The sequence below is a fragment of the Tubulanus polymorphus genome, chromosome 9 (assembly GCF_964204645.1).
Source record: "Tubulanus polymorphus chromosome 9, tnTubPoly1.2, whole genome shotgun sequence".
Lineage (NCBI taxonomy): Eukaryota > Metazoa > Nemertea > Palaeonemertea > Tubulaniformes > Tubulanidae > Tubulanus > Tubulanus polymorphus.
Genome location: NC_134033.1, coordinates 10,336,475 through 10,358,574, shown reverse-complemented (window position 1 = coordinate 10,358,574; position 22,100 = coordinate 10,336,475). Strand labels below are relative to the sequence as shown.

Genomic DNA, 22,100 nt, shown 5'->3' with positions numbered 1-22,100 from the left:
ACCTTTTTTACCACCGATTTGGAAAAAAATGTAAGGATTGTCACTCCAACATCATAAGAAAGTTGAACTTGAGGTGAAATGGTTATTATCATCAAATTGTTCTTCCGTATTTTCTGTAGATTGTCCATAAGAGAATGGTTACATTTCAATTAAAAACATGTATCACCAACGATAGGTCATCCTCGACCTTCCTCATAGCGAGATTCTGAATTCGTACCATTTGGTGAACAGGTTGGAGTAATGCACTGACTGGGCACGCAAAAACGCGTGTTTCTAATAAAAAGTTATAAATGCGCAGCCCGATTACAGAAATGCCCCAGTCATCACTTTTGGAATTTGGAATAGGACTAGGATTTCTCTCTTTTTAAGGGTGGTAAAATTAAAAACCTACCGCCCTCGTCGCTTTCCCAAAAAGGGCTGATGTGAAACACGGGTATTGAATCGACAAGACGTTAGAATATCAATACCACAGTACAGTGGGACCAAGAAAAACCCTCCGACTACGAAATACATAGTTGGATTTCCAGGATCTTTTCGAATACTACGACTTGAGAAATAATGTCAGTAAACTGAAAAATTAAATCAACATCTACAAGGAACTATCTAGAAGAACTGCTTCGGGTTTATCTACACTGAAATATCGACTGTTGACGTGTAGGCCTATCGTCGATTTCAAGCCAGGAACACCGGGTCGGAACAGGGAAGTATCAAACTGGAATGGGAGTATAGAATGGGAGGGGATTCTAATAGACTTTTTATTTTGGGACGAAGAAAAGTGCAGTGAAAGTCCTTTATGATGCCAGTTTTGGGTGTAATGAAAAACATGGCAGACGGAAACGTTATAAATAAAGAATGGTATTTGCATTGAATTTGAGTTAGATTGAGGAAATTTATTCTTCAAAAAGGTGCGCGGTAAATTCGCGCAGTGGCAGTGAAAATGAAGCAGCGTTATAGCGGACATGAGTGACCGGTAGCAGTAGATAAAGGCCTATGCGAGTTTCCGATTCATAATATCCAACTTTGGAATGCGTGTTTAATTTCCTTTAAGAAAGAGAATGGCAAATATCGGGATCATCAATATTCATCCGACAGAAGCGACTATCCAACTTTAGTAGGCCTAGGGACAGCCACTGAAATATTGAAAACCTAGTCGACTAAGTTAATGAAAAAGGAGTTTTCGTTTTTATTTCTTATGTAGGAAAGTTGAATTAACTTGTTATAAGAAACGTGCGAAAATGAAGTTTTTTGCCCGTTCTTCGAAAAGTTTTTTAAAGTTTTTAAGTTGAGAAGTGGATAAGTTTCTTTTTTCTCATGATTTTCTAGTTCGATCCGGCGAGTAAATAACATCCGCATGTCCTTTTCGTAAGTCTTGGGTTAATCTTTTATTTTCTCCCTGTATAAAAGTAATCATTTGTCTTTCTGAGCATCTTTTCCGGCCGCGCTTTGCGGCGTGCACCGTCTATACCGCTGAGAAGGCAATAAATGTTAATCGAATTGAATTGGATCGACCGTGTTGCTGAGTTCTCGATCGGGAAACCCCGGTGATCCGGCGCCATTTTTCCCACTAGGCCTAAATGGATGTCGCTTCAAACAGTCACGGTCATCATCTGCATTTAATAGTGAATTTTATCGAGTGACAGTCTGTGACGAGGTCGGGTTCACGTGGTGTTATAGGTTTTACAGGTTTATGTACGGTTTAAGCCCATATAACCCCCCGTGAATGGTATCATCATCAGTTACATCAGCAAGCGCCACAAGATGTAATGTCTATTTCAACCTGACTGACTTGAGACTGAGAGCATACACTACAGGGTGGCCTAGCTCAGTCAGTTTTGGTAGTACTACATACCTGATAATAGTCTTATTAGGACCAGATTCACCCAGCACTGGCAGTGGTTGTCTCCACCAGTGATCTCCGTTGCTCTAACGATCCTAGTGGTGTAACCAACTGTGGTACATCGTCATCAGACACTAGGATTCTTTGTGAAGGACCAGAATGCATTGGCAGTCGACCTAAATCATCATTTTTAAATCCATTTGAAACTGTATTAAAGGATATTCAAAAAATATGCATTGAGAGGGGTTCCTGAGAGAAAAGAGACTCCATGTCCATGATTTGAAAGTTTAACAATATGTCTCCATGCCTACCAACTGAAATTTGATACGTAGGCATGGAAACATATTGTTAAGGAAGTGGATATTTTGCCAATGCGGCATTATTTTAGTAAACGCTATTTTGCCAATGGCTTTATATAATAAAATATAGTATTAGTAATAAAATATAACAATAACATCATTATATTGGGTGTAGGGTTAGGGTCCAGAGGGTTATATTAGGTTTAGGGTTAGGGTGAGGATTAGGGTCCGTTTTTACCCCTAGGGATAGGGTTAGGGTTAGGTGAGGCTGTATGTAGTGAAAAATTAGGGGTGGTTTTCAGTGAGCCCGGTGGTCTAGTGGAAAGACGTTATACTAGCAATCTGCTGGTCCGGGTTCGAATCCCGCTCTATGCTGCTATTTTCTCTAATTCAGTTCTCCACACTGTCCTTGAATTTTCTAAGTCGCGCACCTCTGTGCGCATGCCCAGCATCAATTAGCCAATCAAAACGCACCATTGGCAAAATAGCGTTAACAGGAATAATGCCGCATTGGCAAAATATCCACTGCCTTTTTTAATCCATTTGAAACTGTATTGAAGGATATCCAAAAAATATGCATTGAGAGGGGTTCCTGAGAGAAAAGAGACTCCATGATTTGAAAGTTTAACAATATGTCTCCATGCCTACCAACTGAAATTTGATACGTAGGCATGGAAACATATTGTTAAACTTTCAAATCATGGAGTCACTTCTCTTCATTTAACCCCTTTCAGTGAAGACTTTTTGGATGTCCTTCAACACAGTTTCAAATGGATTAAGAAATGATGATTTAGGTCGACTGCCTGTCCTTTCCGGTCTATTAAGACCTTCATCAGGTATGTACAACCAAAAATTAGCGAGCTAGACCACCCGGAATGCTCTCAAGTCAGGTTGAAATAGACATTAGTCTGAATACCAGTCATTGTTACCGGTCATCCTTATTACCGAGATGACGTATTTTACCGAGATCAACCGAGATGAAATGAAATATAACATATTTATTTATTCCATCGATTTTAACAATTGACATCATATTAGGCCTAGGATCAGTAATAAATGCCTGCTGGAGTCATATTTTACATATTTTGTCGAATATTTTTGTAGAAAAATAACTTAACTTTACCGAGATGAGATCGTCGATCAATCAAATTCAATGAAATTTTATTGCTAACCGAGTTTACGTATTTGAAGTCAAAATATTTTAAAATTATAAATAGGCCTAGTAAAATATGACTCTAGAAGGTATTTATTACTGATATAACATGATTTCAAGTGTTAAAATCGATAAGGAATAAATAAATATGCTATATTTCATTTCAGCTCGGTTCATCTCGGTAAAATACATCATCTCGGTAATAAGGATGACCCGTTGTTACGGTTCCCTACAATTACTTGTTTGAGTAACAACGGCTAGGTACTAGACTAGTTAGTTACCTAATCGTTGGTGTTAAGCTTTTTATAATCCGATGGGCTTATACCAATGTGGTTTGTGAAAATATCCGATCGTGAAACTCAACCACAGTCAGGTTACTGACTAGGTACTAGACTACACAAGATGTTGTGTACTGTCTTTGACTTTAGTTTATTCCCTGTGAACAGCGTGTAGGCCTAATACACATCAGAGTACAAGGAAGTACTCATTAGAATACAGAGAAAAAGGGTAAACACCGACCAAAACCGTCCAATACCAGGGGAGTATCAACCAAATACTTATTGGTCCGACATGGTAGGCCAGCAGTTGTGCGCACCAAAGGCCCTTAGGGCCTTCGAACCTTCGTTGCGAATAAATGGGAGCGAATAATGGAAGGAGGAGGGCCCCCATTGGAGAAGGCAATAAAGGTTAATCGAAACCCCCCTCAGTAAGGGGGGTTGGGGCCCTCCTCCTTACAATTTTGAAATTTCAAGTGGTTCATGGGGCATCTGAGGCCCATTTTCGAGCATTGACTAATGACAAAATAATACTAGACTGCTGCCACGCGCGCGGTCGATTGTTTGTTGTTAATGTCTGAGAGTGTAGTCAAATGAAAAGGATGGCTTCGACAATACCGGTATCCAAATCATAGATACATATAAAGAGTTAGGTTCGAATCCTTAGAAAACAACCTTCACCTTGCTTGCGTGCATTCGATTGCCAGATGCGATAAATGATGAAATGCCGCGATCAGGCGAAAATAATTTCTGGCCCCAACGCAGTTCACGGGACTGTGACTTCGAGAAAAATCGAATCCTAACCTAATCCCCTCCAAATTTTTTAATCATGCACATTTGAACGAATCACAAGAACCACCTTGGTAATTATTGGTCTGTCATATGTCCGCAACCGCACCGGTAGCTACGCCGCTGAATACAGACCAAAACAGACCAAAACCATTTCTGATACTGACCAAAAGCCGTCCAATACCGATCAAAAGCTGCCAAACACCGACCAAGATCCTCCCAACCAAAATTCCCGGAAAATTGGTCACATTTGACTGTGAGGATAAAATCAGCGGAAATCTTGCCCAACCCACCATCCATGACCATGATTTTGTATATCCGTCTTGGCGCCACTTGAGAACATCGTCCTTGGCCAGATTTAGATTTCCGTTCCCAAAGCCGAATAAAAATCAAGAATTAAAACTAATAAAACTTTGAAATTTTTACGACCGATCAAAGCTAATACAATAATCATAGACTTTATACACTAACTCTGCCATTCAAAACTGAAAAATTTGTAGAATTGCGTTTGCTTTCACGCTCCCGGACACTGTGAGTGATTCCTTCCAATTATAAGCAAGTTACAGTTTTCAATTGGTGAAAGATTTCAAATAATTACTTTAGGCTAACAAAGCTGTAATTACCTCAAATTTGAACTGATGGTCACCGATCAAAGTAAGTCGAATAGTTATGGCCATTGCCGGCGCGCGGCCGGGCCGCGGCATTGTTTTGAGAGTTGCCAATTATCTCACAATTGAAATTGAATCGATCCTTCGTCGATCGATCGAAGAGACATGGAAAATTATTTGATAGGCCTATTATCTGTGCGATTATAGTATATTTGTCGGTCAGACCTTTGGTCACACCGGCGGGGGCCGGGCGCCAGTTTTTTACTATAGTTGGTCGGTATCCGATTTTACTTATGGTGGTTGTATTATTTTACTTTTGGTGGTTGGTATTATTTTACTTTTGGTGGTTGGTATTATTTTACTTATGGTGGTTGGTATTATTTTACTTTTGGTCGGTATCATAGTTTACTTTTTGTGGTTGTTACAATTTTGGTCGGTAATAATTTTACTTTTGGTCGGTATCAGACGGTTTTGGTCAGTATTGGACATTTTTGATCGGTATTTAGAACCACCGAGAAAGACACATCAGAACAGGAAAGTACACATTAGAATACATAAAGTACCTATTAGAATACAGGATGAAATATTAACTTACAGATGACATTATTTGAATCTATTCTAAAATATCAGGCTTCATGTTACCAATAAACCCACTAGAATCATAGTGTGGAAATCAATCTAAATTGATACCTGGAAGGAAAGAGTTGTTTGGGGACGGGGATCAGATACACTGCCTCTACATACCTAGTGTCCACTAGAGTAGGAAATATAGACATCGGAGTACCCAGCATATTACACAATAATGAACTCCAAGTAAACTGTAAATCAGAGTCAGAGAGGAAGTTAGTCTGAATACCAGTCGTTGCTACGGTTCCCTACAACTGTTTGAGGAACAACGGCTAGGTACTAGACTAAGAGGAAGTAAACAGGGAGAGAGATAAGAGACAAATGGTTTCTAGTATAACTGGAATGGATCGAAGTTAGTCCAGTTGAAAAGGAGAGAAAATCCTCCATTTTGTGAAATTTCTTGAATTAGAACATTGTCACCATGCCTACGCCACCCTGATTTGGTTGTTGAAACCCCACAAGAAAAATGACTTCATTTCGTAGGCATGGTGACAATTATATTCAAATTCAAGAAGAAATGGAGGATTTTCTCTCCTTTTCAACTGGACTAAAGGAGTCTTTTTGCCAATCCATCTAATTGCTACAGAACTGGAATAATATCCTCAGGGGCTCGTATTTGAAGTTTTGGGGGTGAACTGTAGTTGAGTCATCCAGTATCCGAGGTATTGTATATACAATCTTTTTACCTTGGAAATTGGATGATCAAAGCAACAGTTCACCCCCAAACTTCAAATACGAGCCCCTGTGAGTGTGAATGCAACAAACTTAAGTTAGACAATTAGTAAACTCTGCATGATGATAATAAAGCAAAACCAACAAGCAAACAAACTACCAAATTATACATTCGCTTGCTCAGTGTGAACATGCAGTAATTGGTAGTCTACTCTGCTAGCCTCAAACAACAAGGGCACTGTAACGTCTGGTATTCTTCAGATTATAGCTAATCAGACTCGGAGTCTCTACTAACCCCCCTTGTGAATGGAGCTCAGAACCATGATTGTTTATGATTATTTCAGATAGATAAAAGCAGCTGCTGGAAAGATTCAAGGCACTCTCTCGCTAACCTCGGAATAACCAGGACAGTGGTGTTTATTCTATTGTGTCGTGAATGTTCCAGCTCTCTGATATTAGTAGACCGGTAGTTGACCACGACTCATCAGCTCATACTCGCCCTAACTCTAGCCCCGCGTGTTAGTTTAGACCGCTGAAGTATCGTCGTCATGTCTCGCATAGATTTTTTAGCAATTCAAGGAATCCGTAGTTTCGGAAGTCACGATAAAGATCGACAAACGATGAAATTCTACACGCCGTTAACACTGATTCTGGGACCGAATGGAACTGGAAAAACTGTGAGTAATTCCCCTATCACTCCCCCTTCCATCGCTCGAGCTCTCCTGCGGCAGGGGCCCGATACATTTAATACGGGCCCTGGGGGTGCGTGGGATGCGACACAAGATCCTGAATTCCGCTATTTTTGTCAAAGAAAAGGAACATTTATTAGATTACATAAATGTTTCAGTGACTCTGTTAAATGGAATACTGGGTATTCAATAACATTGGCTGGAAATGTCTCTGAAACGCTTCAAATTTTCTTGCGCCCCACCAGGAGCTCGCAGTTGCCGGTTCTACTGCCAATAAGTTCTGCCATATCTTAATTTGCAACTGCCAAAATAAGAGTCCGCGTACAGACCAGTTATAAGTTGTTATCCGCACGCCTAACAACCTACAGGTCAATTGGCGATATCACTTTAGATTCACCTTCATAGAATTAATCCACACAGAATCTTTAACCATTAGTTTCTATTTTCAGACGATTATCGAATGTTTGAAGTATTTATCGACCGGGGAATACCCGCCAGGGGCCAAGGTCAATGCAGCCTTCGTGCATGACCCTAAGGTAAATCGCGCGGCTATGGCAACATTCTCTCCTCTTACTCTTTTCTCTCAGTATTTCATAGAGGCTTTTATTGATTGAATTTGAATTTTCAGATTGCGAACGAGAATGAAGTGAGAGCTAAAGTTGGTTTAGAGATTCGCGATGTCACTGGAAAACGCATGACTGTTACGCGGAAACTTGTCGCGACGCAAAGTGTAATAAATGTTAACCCTTTCTCGTCTGTTTTCTACCCAACTACGATTCCAATGATGACCTTGACCTTCATTGTTTTAGGCGAAACAGACGAAACTGCGAACGTTGGAATCGACGATAAAACGTCAAACACCGGACGGAGATTGGACCTCGATCAGCTCGAGATGCGCCGAGATAGACCGTGAGGTTAGTGTATCCGACACCAGGAGGCGTAGTAAGCATTCACCTGTAAGGTGGCGCTGTATTAATGATATTATGATACTTTTAGATGGTAGCGAGTTTAGGCGTCTCAAAAGCTGTTCTCGAGAATGTGATATTCTGTCATCAAGAGGATTCAACGTGGTATGCGTTCTCTCTGACACCCGCGGTACCCGCTACCTCGCTTCAGTATCCTGGCACCCCGGGCAGTCAGTTTAAATCTCACCGTTCTGTTTAACAGGCCTCTCGGAGAAGGAAAAATGGTCAAACAGAAATTTGATGATATATTTGCATCGACTCGTTACACGAAGGCTTTAGATAGTATTAAAGATTCCAAGAAAAAACAGGTACCGGTAGCTGCATCTCACTGTGTCGGTGGCTGCATATACTTACTGTGTTGGTCGTTGCATCATACTTAATGTACTGGTAGCTGCATATACTCAACTTACTGTTGGTACCTACAATATTCACTATTTTGATAGCTGCATTGATTCAGCTGCATATACTCGCTGTGTCGGTAGCTGCAGTGATTCTGTGTATCGGCAGCTGCATATACTCACTGTGTCGGTAGCTGCATATACTAACTGTCGGTAGCTGCTTAGATTCACTGATTCATTCTTGTTTCATAGAGCAATAGTATATAAGTATGATGGACGGTTTTCATTTCTAAAATGATAGGATCAGATCCTGAAAGAATGTTCCATAGAAATTCCTCATCTGCGAAATTACAAGAAAAGATCCGAAGAGGTAAAAATTTACTGTTCTGGTTCTAAATGGGTGACAGAAATATTATGAATTTAGTTTTTCTGATATTTGTCCGTGCTTTTATTTTTACAAGTTGAAAAAAGAAGTCGACGAATTGACTACAAAAACAACGGCTACAAAAGATCACATCAGAAAACTTGATCAACAACTTGAACCATTAGATGTACGAATATAACTGAACTGTATTAGCTATACTCGAGGGTCAGTTTCATAGACTGGTATTAACTTTAAGCCAGGGGTTAACTCAATTGAAAATGAATTGAGTTAGCCCGCAGGTTTAAGTTGATACCAGTGTATAAAAGGGGCCCCTGTTGACTAGGAACCGAGTTAACGGCCGGGTTTAAGATAGAACTGGTCTATAAATCCCTATATAAACTTTCTACCTCTCATTTTCAAGGAACAATTGATGAAAATTCAGCAGCAATCGAGTGAAATCTATAGAATTCAGACAGAGATTGAGAAACTGCGAGGAATCACGTCTGGAGTGATGTCTGCTAGAAATGACTTGGCTAAATCTATTACACAGAAATATGACGGTAGATAATCATTTCATGACCTCATCACCCTGTGACCTCATCCCCTCACTTGACCTCACCACCTGTGACCTCATCACCTCACTTGACCTCATAACCTGTGACCTCATTCTACAATGACCTCATCACCTCACTTGACCTTATCGCTCATGACCTCATCATCTGACTTGACCTCACCACGCCTTGACCACATAACCTCACCTACCATCCCCTTGATGAATGTTCCCAAAGCAGAATCATATATATACTAATTTAGAATACAGAATGTTTTTTCCTCAGGAACAATCGCTGAATTGAAGGACGAAATTGAAGATTTTCAATCTCGCGTGAAAACGAATGAAAACCAATTAGAGAAGGTAGTTACATTAATTAAAGTTAATTGATCACGTACTAATTAGATCTCAGTGTTGTCATTAGTGAATGATGATGTTTTATTTTAAGAATGAGTTGAAATTGAACTCAGTTCAGACTGACCTTGATAGCTTGCAGAACAAACAGACGCTGCTATTCAGAGATCAAGGTCAACTACAACAAGAGGCAAAGGTCAGTGTTCGGCATTATGGTTCTTTGATTGGATGAAATATGGCGTCAATTCACGAAAGGCGGTTTCATTGTTTTGTTTCTATAGCAACACGAAGAGAATGTAAACAAGAGGAATCAGCGAGTTCAGCAGTTAGCGGAGAAACACTCATTCATCGGTAACACCTAACCCCCTTAATCCATTAATCACCCCTCAATCCTTTAATCACTCTATGACATCATCAAATATTCCTTTTGAGAACACATGTCAGAATCTCTTAGAGACATTGCCACTGTGTAAGGCTAGGCAGGGGTATTAAAATGGAATACACAAAAAAGTGATGTCATCAGATCTTGAGTATTTCATTCCAATACAAATTCTAGTCATTTATTATGGACTGGTTCGATATGATGGCTGTTTGAATACATACCTCAGACCTCAGCTGTTTTATGGAGACAATGTTTGGAGGCAATATGATGATGTCATAAGGGGAATAATGGAGGGAGCCATCTTTTTCATTGATAACCAATTGACTTTTGTTGTGCACACAGGCTTTGATGATGTCACCGATGATGACATCACCAGTTTTGTCGATAAACTGCGTCGTAAACAGCAGTCGTTGAATTCAGAACGCGACGATCTAAAGAATTCGTTCGATTCTCGGGAATCGGACATTCAACTGAAAATAGATGAAATTAGAGACGAAAAAGTGAAACACGAACAAACGGAATGTATGAATAATAAAAACATAGTGAGTATATATCGGGGTGAGGGGAGAAGGGAGGAGGGAGCTATAGTCGGGGTGAGTATATACAGTGGAGGGGTGGGGAGGAGAGAGCATGAGTCAAGGGGTGAGGGGTGGGGGAGTCAGAGGATGGAGCTCCTGTTACGTATGGCTCTAGAGAGAACATTGAGGGGACAAGAAGAACAATGATTTATAAGAAGCTCAGGAGGGTTTTGATGAATTTTCATTTTAGAGAATAAATCAAGATGAAATTCGAGATATCAAACGTCAAATACAACAAGCCTCGCAATCGACAGCACGGCTTCAGGAGATTGATGATGAACTCAGTAAAACTGTGAGTTTTCATTCTCATTTTGCTCTTATACGCGCAATCGGTGATTTTCCTCACAATCAGTGATTTTATCACCGGGTTTAAATTCTCTGCATTCAGGAAGAAGATTTAGCGAAGGAAGAGAATTCCGTTGATTTACCCGCGTTAGAAACCGAAGTTAAACAACTAGCCGAACAACGAAAATTATTGTCCGACAAAATTAAACAACTCGAGTAAGCGGCAGCAGCAGGAAATGTAGTGAAAATAAAATCATTTTAATTCGATCGGTGAGATAAAGGTTTTTTCGATGTTTTTGTTTTCAGTAATGATTTGAGAGAAATGAATAAAGTTGCTCAGCAGCGGTCAGAGTTAGAATCAAGACAAACTCAGAAACAAGAAGTCGAAAAGAAAGTGACAACTATGTAAGAGTTCTGTCCACCCCTGGGGCAGGGGATCGGGGAGTTGGGGCCCGTGGATTTCACTAACGTTTAGTAATTTTTTTATCGCAGTTTGAGGAATCACAAAGACGCCATTCAGAATTTACTGGGAAACATCGACAAGTCAAAAATACACGAGAAATTAGATGAATTGATCAAGTCAGTTTTAAAACCTTCGCTTCTAAATTCTATTCATATTTCATATTTGAAATCAATTTGATTTTCGTTTTGTGTTTTTAGACGACTTGAATCCGATCGCAATCGTGAGAAACATAAACAAGACGAATTAAACAAGAAACTATCGGCTGCCCTCGCCCAACAGACTATGAGAAGGTACAGGGCAGCAATATTCCTGAGCCTGGATTTAAAGGTTCTTTGAGAACCAGATTGTTGTAATTGATAGAATAGAGGCCTCAATACCCAACGACCCTCTTGGCAGTGTTACAGCTGGATTCGCAGGAGACATGAATCTGCAACTTTCTTCAGATGCTTTTATAACTTTCAAGACTTCAATACTTTCAGGGAACAAGTTGAGAAGTTAGAAAGTGAACAGCAGCTAGTGAGACGTGAATTAGAAACGGCCTGTGGAAGTCAAAACGTTGACAATAAACTAGAACGAGTTCAAACTGAAATTAATCAATCACAAGAGTAAGTTCCGACTGCCATAGTAGCCATATTTAATATCTAATTAACCATTTATTAGCGCTGTTATCGGTGATATGTGCTAGATGTCTATAGCACAAGGGCGGATCTTGGAAAATAGGACGGGTGGGGTCTCGGATGAAAAGCAGCCATGTGAAAGCCCGCGTGTGAGGTCCTTCCATCTAGGGTTAGGTATTTTTGAAGAAATAATCCATCCTAAAACGACGGAACATTTCAATGAAGCCCAGATTCACTTCTCTAGTATCATTCCAAGAAAAGGTAACTCCAACAACGTAAAAGAGTACAACAGCCTTGCAATAGCAGTTAACAACCATATCGGGAAACTATGCGCGGAACAGAATATCATGTTTATTGATAATGACACTATATTGAAACTTAAACAGTCTGGTAAAGCTTTGGACCACTTTTATTTGCCGACCGATAAAAGTGGTATTCACCTCAGTGAAACCGGCAAGCTTGCATTGCTTAAACACTTTTGCGAGGCAATAGATGGCGTCACTAGTGATGCTTTCTGCACACCGACCTCGGCAAAACGAAAGGAGAGATCACTATCCGGAACACCACCTTCAATAGAAAAAACCAGGAAAAAACAATACGTTGAATATTAGTCAAACACCATGACTTGTTGTTTGTATGAAAAGCTCAGTAACTGATATACCTTGTACAAACAACAGTTGTTTGTACTTTAATGTTGACGAGGATTCTCCTCTTGAACGGGGAAGTCTATCCATCATATCTCATAACATCAGAAGTGTCAACAAAAATTTTGACAGTTTAACTGATTTTTTGAATTGTTGTAATGGTCAATTTTCGGTCATTGGTTTGACCGAGACTTGGACTAATTCAAATAATTCTAACTCCAATTTGTATAGAATTAACGGTTACACGAGTATTTTTAAATCCCGCGCCAATGGTCAACTTGGTGGCGGCGTAGCTCTCTTCCTAAAGGAAAATTTCAATTTCAAAGTACGGACAGACTTATCAACTAGGAATCATACTTTCGAATCTTTATTCATCGAAATTGTTTTAGATAAAAAATCCAATATTATTATTGGAGTAATATATAGACCTCCAGGAGGAAAATTACCAACTTTTCAAGATGAATTTGAAGTTTTAACGGCAGAAATTACTCGCGAGAACAAACTTTGCTACCTGGTGGGGGACTTTAATATAGATCTCATGAAATATGATACGCACAAAGATACTGAAATATTTCTCGAATCTTTATTTTCTCATTCTTTTTCACCTTTGATTGACAAGCCAACTCGAGTAACTTGTGACTCGACATCCTTAATTGACAATATTTTTTGTAACGATTTGCGACATGTTCACAAATCTGGGATTTTTATGACCGACCTTTCGGATCATTACCCAATATTTACTATCTGCAGTGGTGATCAGCCTCTGTCTGACAGACAACCTTTTAAAACTAGAATTTTCTCGCAGCGCAATATTTCTAATTTCAACAGATTACTTATGAATATTAACTGGAGTGAAGTGTATTCATCTGATAATCCCTCAGTTGCTTACACTACTTTCATTGAAAAAGTTTCTTTAGTTTTCAATCAAGTTTTCCCTCTGGTACCAGTTAATCATATTAATCCCTCATTCCATAAACCATGGATAACTCCTGGTATTATCGCAGCAATTAAAACAAAAAACAACCTTTATAGGAAATTTATTAGAACACGTTCAGAAAAAATAAAATCAAAATACAACTCGTACAAAAATCTCATTTCAAAGCTTATTAACAAAGCCGAATCTAATTATTATTCTGAAAAATTGCTCGCTGCTGGAAATGATATGAAAGAAAAGTGGAAACTGTTGAACACAGTTTTAGGTAGAAACATTTATTCTAAAATGCCTAATTCTTTTACTTCTGATCAACGTGTTATTTCTGGTAATATAAACATCGCCATCGAGTTTAACAATTTTTTTGCAAATATTGGTGAAAGGCTTGCTACTCAAATCCCTGATACAGGGCAATCCTTTCATCAATATATGAATAAACGTGTCAATGAAAGTCTATTTCTCTTTCCGACTTCACCTCATGAAATAAGTGATGTGGTCTCGGGTTTCCCCTTAAAGAAGAGTGCCGGTGTCGATGGTTTGAGTATTTTTGTTATAAAACAGGTGATTGACATCATTAAGTTCCCTTTATCCCATATCTTTAACCGTAGTCTTCAGACTGGAATAGTTCCCAATGAACTCAAAATTGCGAAAGTTTGTCCTTTGTTTAAATCCGGAGCCCCTAATTCTTTAAATAATTATCGACCCATATCTTTGCTTCCTAGCTTCTCAAAAATTCTGGAAAAACTAGTTTACAACAGATTGGTTTCCTTTTGTAACAAACAGGATATTGTAATCCCCGACCAGTTTGGCTTTCGTTCAAAACATTCAACAGATTTGGCATTAACCAAGGTTGTTGATAATCTTTCTGAAGCCTTGGAAAATAAGAATATTACTATTGGATTATTCTTGGACCTGTCTAAGGCATTCGACACCGTTAACCATGACATTTTGTTAATGAAGCTTGATTATTACGGAATCCGAGGTGTTCCTCATGATTGGTTTAAAAGCTACCTGACTGACAGGAGTCAAGTTTTAAGTTTCAACAATACCTTATCGTCTCCATTAAATATATCAATTGGTGTACCCCAGGGTTCTATTCTAGGCCCTTTGCTCTTTTTATTATACGTTAACGATTGCGTTAATACGTCCAAATTACTCCATTATATCCTCTTTGCCGATGACACGAATTGTTTTTATAGTAACTCTAATATCAAAGAATTGGTTTCCATAGTAAATTCTGAACTGGCGAAACTTGGCATCTGGTATCAAGTAAACAAACTTTCAATAAATATTGCGAAATGCCACTTTATGATTTTTGGTCGTGTAGATCACTTTAATTCTTCCATTTGGTTAAATGGAGAATTAATCAAACGTGTACATAGTACGAATTTTCTTGGTCTTTTTATAGATGACAAATTAAATTGGGATGTCCATATCAAATATGTCTGCAGTAAAGTGTCACCCTCCATTGGAATTTTAACGAGATTAAAAAAGCATTTCCCATCAAATATCCTTATTACCCTCTATTATAGTTTTGTTTATCCTCATTTACAATATTGTAATTTAATCTGGGGAAGTAATTATGCAAACAAGCTTAATCCACTAATTTTACTACAAAAAAGAGCAGTAAGAATAGTTAATATGTCTCATTTCCTAGAACACACTGAACCTATCTTCAAGAAATTGAATATCCTAAAATTTAGACATATTACAAAATTTCAATTAAGTCTATTTATGTTCAAATTCAATAATTCAAAATTGCCAAATTCCTTTAATCGGTATTTCAAAAAGAATGTTGATATACACTCGTATTCAACCAGAAATATGAATTCTTTTCGTGTTGCCAGATTTCGGACTAACAAAACACAATTCACAGTAAAAATTTCTGGTCCTGTTGTCTGGAATAATTTGCCAAAAAGTTTAAAACAACTGTCGTGTATAGATACTTTCAAAAGAAAACTTAAATTGTATCTAATGAATTTGTAATTAATCTGTCTGTATCTGTCATCTATTACCAGATTGTAAGAGTGAATGAAAGATAGTGTGATTGACCGCCTGAGTGACTACGTGTGTGGGTGCATGTTGGGTGAAGGTGTATGACTGCATGTGTGTATGAGTTGAGTGAATCGGTGTATGCTAGGGGATTAGAGATTTTATAAGCCTTCATTGGCTTCATCTAATCTCCTCCACATTATATTAAAACATTTCATATTTGTATATCTCTTTATGACATGTTGTAATTTTATTGTGGAAATAAATTTATTATTATGATTATTATCCTAGGTATGTGATGCAATTTCTGAGAGGTTGAGCGTCAAATTTATAGGTTTTAACGATCTCTGTCTTAATGAAAAGGGCCACCTCAGCAGGAAGTCAGGGTCCAGACCCCCGAGACCACCCCCCTAAATCTGCCCCTGTAACAGCCATATTGATTCCATTTCAGCGAACGCGGATCTCTGATCGGAGCTTCGCATTTCTTCAAGAAGTACATGACCGAATTACAACAGCCTAACCCGTGCTGCCCCCTGTGTAAACGAGATTTCGACGAACCGGAGGAATCTCAACAACTCATCGAAACGGTCAGTACACACACTAGTCTAAACCTCATTTGAAATCGTAATTTGTTAACGAGAAATTTCTTCGAATTGTTTCGTCGTAGCTTCAAAACAAATTGAAGCTGGTTCCATCCAGGATGAAACAGGCGGAGACTAAACTAGAGAGACTGCAGAACCAGAACACTATGATGTTACAATTAAAACCCAAGCAGGACCGGGTTAGTATCAAAACCCAACTACCCTTATTTTCTCCGAAGAACGGCTACTGCTTTGGTGGAAGACTCGCTCTTATGTATTTTTCTTCTCGCACGGAGTAAAAACTGCCGTTATTGCGTTTAGTTACTGTTTTGTTACTTTGCTGATTATTCTAATTTTAGCTGAAACAAATTGCTGACAATGAATTGCGAAAATTACAAGATCAACTGAATGAATTATCAGCGAATATCTCGAAATATACTGAAGAAATTGAAGATGTGAGTAGAACAGAAGACAGAGAGAGGAAGCTCTAGCTCAGTCTCCGGGAGGCTCAGCCTCCCCCAGTACTCCCCTACCCCTACATTCTTCCCCGGCAGGGATTCGAGCCCTGCCACGCTACTGAGACTGAGTGAGCAGCCACATACGCAGCTTAGATGATGTCATTATTAGCCAATCAGAAATCTGGTTTTGTTTTAGCCCGGGTGTTTCCATTTATAGTTTATCCATGGAATTTGCCATTGAGCAATCTGATTGGCTGCAAGTTTTCGCGCAACAAACCTGTGCACCTGGCACGGTTTTGTGCCCAGACTGAGTCTAGTGATGTCATCGGGTTCGAATCCCTACCCCTGGCCTAATGTTTGTACGCACGGTATCGAATGATTTCAGTGTCAGGCAGTAATCGAAGCTCGCCAGTTAGATTTAGACGAAGCGAAAATGATTCAACCCGATGTACAACAATTACCGAGTTTATTGAGAGACATCGCTCAGAAAGATCGCATTATCGAACAGTATAAAACGCGATTAGGAGACGTCGGTAATTACACTCATTAATTACATCGTTGTATTACTATCAACTTTAATTAGCTTAATTGATGCTTTTAACCCTGCTGCTGCATAGATCGGAGGTGGACGTTCTAAGCTAAAACTATTAAAATTTGTAAAATTTGCGTGAATCATTTTCAGGTTGCGACCGTTCTATTGATGACGTAAATTCAGAGAAAGATCGCGCTCAAAATGACAGGTAAAATAACACTTTAAGAGACGATTTATAAAGTAATGTGACAAATGATGACTTAAGCTCAAGTTTAACTGTAACTTATGATCGTGTCATGTTGTGTTCTTCAGCGATGGCGTAAATCGACAATACGACGTGAAACGTGATAAAATCAGTCGACATAAAGACATCCTGAATAAACTCGGTGGACAGGTCAACAGGTTAAAACACGATCGACTGATTATACAGAAAAACCTTCAAGATCAAGTGAAATTGCAAGAGAGGCAACAAGAGCTGAATGTGACTATAGATCAACTGCATAAAGATTCTCAGGTATCTCACAGCCCTCACTCCTTCCCTCTCTTCCTCCCTCACTCCCTACTCCCTCATTCATTCCCTCTCTCATTTCCTTCTCCCTCCCTATCCCTTCCCTCTCTCTGTCCCTCACTCCTTCCTTCCCTCACTATCTTCTTTCCCTCACTATCTTCCTCCCTCTCCCCTCACTCCTTACCTCTCTTCCTCCCTCACTCCTTCCCTTCCTCACTCCCTCCCTATCTTCCTCGGCCCTCTCCCTCACTCCTTCCCTCACTCCTTCCCTCTCTTCCTACCTCACTCACTCCTTCCCTCTCTTCCTACCTCACTCACTCCTTCCCTCTCCTCACTCACTCCCTCCCTGTCTTCCTCGGCCCTCTCCCTCACTCCTTCCTTCTCTTCCTCCCCTCTTCCTCACTCCTTACCTCTCTTCCTCCCTCACTCCTTCCCTTCCTCACTCCCTCCCTATCTTCCTCGGCCCTCTCACTCCTTCCTTCTCTTCCTCCCCTCTTCCTCACTCCTTCCCTCTCTTCCTCCCTTACTCCCTCCCTTTCTTCATTCCTCCCTCCTCCCTCTCTCTCTGTGTCTCTGACCTGGTTATATTGTTGTTTTATAGAACGCTAGAAATCGAATTCAACCTTTAGAAGAAGAAATGAATCGTTTGAAACAGAAAAAACGTCAAATAATAGAAGATAAAAACGATCAACTCGCAGAATCATCTGCCAAGGTAACGATCATGCGCCTAACGCGGTGCAGACGGGTTTACACTAACTGAGGTAACCCGGGTTATAACTTAACTGTGTTAGCACTAAACCTGGGATCTGAATCATTGTTATTGGATATTTTCAGATTGCTGAGTTGAAAGATGACGAAAACGGCGTCAATTCTATACAATCATCGATCGATAGGTAAGCGATACTTACATTCATAGGTCGACGTCGATCATTGCACGTAATAATGTACGAACGACCGATTGTAGTTATAGGAACAAACGTCGAGATGTCGAAATGAAGAAATGTGAAAATAAGATACGAGAATTAAACGACGACATTCAGACGAAGAAAGAGGAAGAATCGAAAATAACCGGGGACACGGAAATAATCAAACAGGAGATCGCCAATCAACGAGTAAGTTCACGATTAAACACTAGGCAGCGCTTCAGGGCGGTCTTGCGTTAAGGGGCCGTATACTACGTACGTACCTAAGGGGGAAGGGGAGGTTTAGAAATCCGCACAAAAGCGTACAGGTGGAGTGGAAGGGCAAGCTCAAAGCGTACATACTATTCTAAGGGGGAGGGTTAATGTATATAGTGCGTAGTTTGTGCACGAAACACAACGTGATTTTACAAATATCCCCTTCATTTGTTGGATCCCCTGGGAATTCCCCACTCTCTGTCTTTCACTTCGTCGATATGTACATCGTCGTCCGAGCTCTGATGGGGGGTTATGAAAAAACGTACAGCGAGCGTGCGGGAGGGGGGGTAGAAATGCTCCAAAGTCGAGCGTACGTACTTTATGCACGACCCCTAACTGGTGTCGTGTTATCATTGCAGATGCTTCAGAGGAATTTATCGGATAATTTGAGTTTGCGCCAGAAAGAACAAGAAATCGAGAAACTGAGGAACGAAATCAAATCATTGGAAGAAAAACGCGGCGATTTCGATACGGCGAATTTGAGTCGACAACAAAGAGATTTAGAGAAACGAATCGAAGAGTATAAACGAGAGGTAATCGTAGTGAAGAACTTTAATACGGACGAGAATTAACGTAGTAAACTGGTCGTTTAAAATGTTTGAATTATTTTCGTAGAAAAACACAATCAGCGGCCGTCTGTCGGGTTACGTCGATCAGATCAGAGATAAACGCAGGGAGTTAGAATCAGATGAATTGAAACACGCTGACAGTAAACTGAGAGATAAAATCATTGAGCAGAAGGTAATCACATCCCTCTCCCTTTCACTCCCCCTCTCCTACTCCCCTCCCTATTCTCACCCCTTACTTCTTTTACTGCCCTCTCCCTATTCTCACTCCCTGTCCCTGACAGTAAACATAGAAAAAATCATAGAAGAGAAGGTAATCACACCCCTCTCTCCCTTCCTACTGTCAATCCCTCCTTCCTACTCTCACTTCCTCTCACTCCCCTTCTTCTCACTCCCCTCCCTCTCTTCTCACTCTCTCCCTACTCACCCTTCCCCTGGCGGTAAACTGACTGATAATATCGTTGAGAAAAACCCCCCTCACTCCCCCTACTCCATATTCTAACTCCCTAATCTCCCTCTCCCCTCCATCTCACTCCCTCCATCTCACTCCCCTCTCTATCTAAACTTAGAGGTATATCATCGAGAATAACCCCTCTCTCACTCCCCCTACTCCCCGCTCTAACTCCCTGTCATTACTGAGGTGTTCAGCATTGCTGTATTTTTTCAGACGACCGATTTAGCGAAACACGATTTGGAGAAATATTACTTCGCATTGGATCAATCGATCATGAAATATCACAACTTGAAAATGGATGAAATCAATAAAATTATTCGTGATCTGTGGCGCAGTACTTACAAAGGAAACGGTTAGTTTCGCATATCGTCCATCTGCTAGTCATAGCACGGTTCATTCGAAACGCTAATAGATGGCGCCATTGTGTTTTGTAGATATAGAAACGATTGAAATACGCTCGGACGGCGATGAATCGGGTCAAATGAAAACACGTAAAACATATTCGTACCGAGTTGTCATGGTGAAAGGTGATAAAGCGATTGATATGAGGGGGCGCTGCAGTGCTGGACAGAAGGTATGCGTTGATCTGTTCTTCAGAGTAGAGGGGTGCAGGACTAGAAGTTGTTCTAGATTGGTTATTTATTTGTTTATTTTCAGGTTTTGGCATCTCTGATAATCAGAATGGCTTTGGCTGAAACATTTTGTATTAACTGTGCTATTCTAGCATTAGACGAACCGACTACAAATCTGGACAGGGAAAATATCGAGAGTTTAGCTGCAGCTTTAGTTGAGTAAGTCAACCTCCCTTTACACCTCTCTCCTTACTCTCCAAGTCAACCCCCCTTTACACCTCCCTCCTTACTCTCACAGTCGACCTCCCTTTACACCTCCCTCCTTACTCTCACAGTCGACCTCCCTTTACACCTCCCTCCTTACTCTCCCAGTCAACCTCTACTGTGGATTCCGCTCTGGGCTGATCTTATAGGACTAAATCCGCCTGACTTGAGAGTGGTTGTGGTATGTTATGTGGTCAATCACTCGGATATATGTTGCATGAATTTAAAGTACAGTAGTTGTTAACACTGGGTATTAACACTAACTTAACATTAACCACCGAGTTAACATCAGAAATCAACTACCCACCCGGTGTTGGTGTTAACAAAAAATTTTACTGTGATCTACGGTGTTAGTGTTCTAAGTAGCGTTAGTGTTACACTAACACCGGCCTTAATGTCAAGGCAGTGTTGAGACGAGAAGATACACAATGTCAACGGCCATTTTCTTCTATAATTTTGCAAGGTGAATCAAAATGATGTTTGTTCCTATTCAAGAAGTTGTTGCTGGTATTCTGAATCTAATAGGGCCAAATCTTGTTCGTTGAGCTGCAGCGCGCAGTGACCAGAGAAACACTTAAGATTTTTAGAACCTCAATGGCAACACAGATATCTGTTGAGTTTCACAACCACAGGGTCGTGAATGGATTACAAGGTGCCCCTCCTTTCTATCCTCACAAAGACGAGTGGACATTTTTTGTCATACCTTGCTTTTAACGGCGTTAAAAGGAACATCAGTGTTAGTGTTAACGCAACACCCGTTGTCAAGGGGTAGATATTATCACTAACGCAAACACTAACACCCATCACCGACTTCAAAATCACCCGTTGAGTTAATAGGATCACACTCGGCCGGCTGTACTGGAATTCATTGCTGCTTTAATTGTGATAATCTATTGAATACGTTTATTTTTCAGGATAATTAAGATGCGATTTGATCAGGGAACGATGTTTCAATTAGTCGTCATCACTCACGATGAGGATTTCGTGGAATTGTTGGGTTCATCTGATTACGTCGATTATTTCTATCGTATAAATCGTAATGATGAGTAAGTGTTAAACAGGACTCGAGGGAGGGAGGTGACAGGGATTAAACCGTGTTCTAAGATAAAACTATTTCTGAGATAAAACTTTATTTTGTCTTTGCTTCAGAGGTAAATCGTGTATCGAAAAAGATGATATTGCTAATTTACGCCGCTGAGACTAGTAAGGAGGGCTCCTCAACGCTGTGACTAGCCTGTCTGGTTCAGGCACTGCTCTTCAGAAATTGCATTTATTGTTAGACTGTTATATATACTGCGTAAAATGTTTGTATTTGCAATAAAACGTTCCTTTATTCTTCAAATTTGATGTTTTTTCATCATCATTTTCTAAGGTCGTGGTAAGTCTTTATGGTATCTTTAGAGGTCAGTTTATTTATCACAGAGGCTTAGAGAGGCTTTTTTGCATATTGGATTCATCTTTCATGGGTTTGTGTTTGCACTGTACTAATTCGGAGTCTGTTTTGATGTAACTCTAGCGTAACTATAGGGTCCTGCATGTTCACCCATTCGTACACACAACTGTGAGTTAGGATTT

The 22,100-nt window shown here is 40.0% G+C and overlaps 1 protein-coding gene across 5 annotated transcripts; it reads left to right on the top strand.

Moving 5' to 3' along the window:
- Window positions 1–1,556: 1,556 nt before the first annotated feature.
- Window positions 1,557–21,849, top strand: LOC141910801 (DNA repair protein RAD50.L-like). 5 transcript variants are annotated; one of them, XM_074801615.1, is made up of 36 exons: window positions 1,557–1,651; window positions 6,605–6,937; window positions 7,399–7,485; window positions 7,578–7,679; window positions 7,759–7,863; window positions 7,946–8,019; window positions 8,117–8,222; window positions 8,554–8,622; window positions 8,714–8,803; window positions 9,038–9,176; window positions 9,453–9,529; window positions 9,615–9,716; window positions 9,802–9,871; window positions 10,245–10,444; window positions 10,671–10,772; window positions 10,869–10,981; window positions 11,072–11,170; window positions 11,258–11,344; window positions 11,426–11,518; window positions 11,708–11,833; window positions 15,864–15,999; window positions 16,080–16,193; window positions 16,353–16,448; window positions 16,837–16,984; window positions 17,134–17,191; window positions 17,296–17,497; window positions 18,093–18,203; window positions 18,326–18,384; window positions 18,456–18,603; window positions 19,029–19,202; window positions 19,285–19,410; window positions 19,903–20,041; window positions 20,124–20,263; window positions 20,347–20,480; window positions 21,440–21,571; window positions 21,675–21,849. In XM_074801615.1, exons 2-36 carry the CDS (start codon window positions 6,809–6,811, stop codon window positions 21,721–21,723), a joined length of 3,936 nt encoding a protein of 1,311 aa, XP_074657716.1. In that variant the 5' UTR covers window positions 1,557–1,651; window positions 6,605–6,808; the 3' UTR covers window positions 21,724–21,849. The 5 variants fall into 5 exon arrangements, with proteins under 5 accessions (XP_074657716.1, XP_074657717.1, XP_074657718.1 ...); XM_074801616.1 differs by having other exon boundaries at window positions 1,564–1,689; XM_074801617.1 differs by having other exon boundaries at window positions 1,577–1,683.
- Window positions 21,850–22,100: the final 251 nt, after the last annotated feature.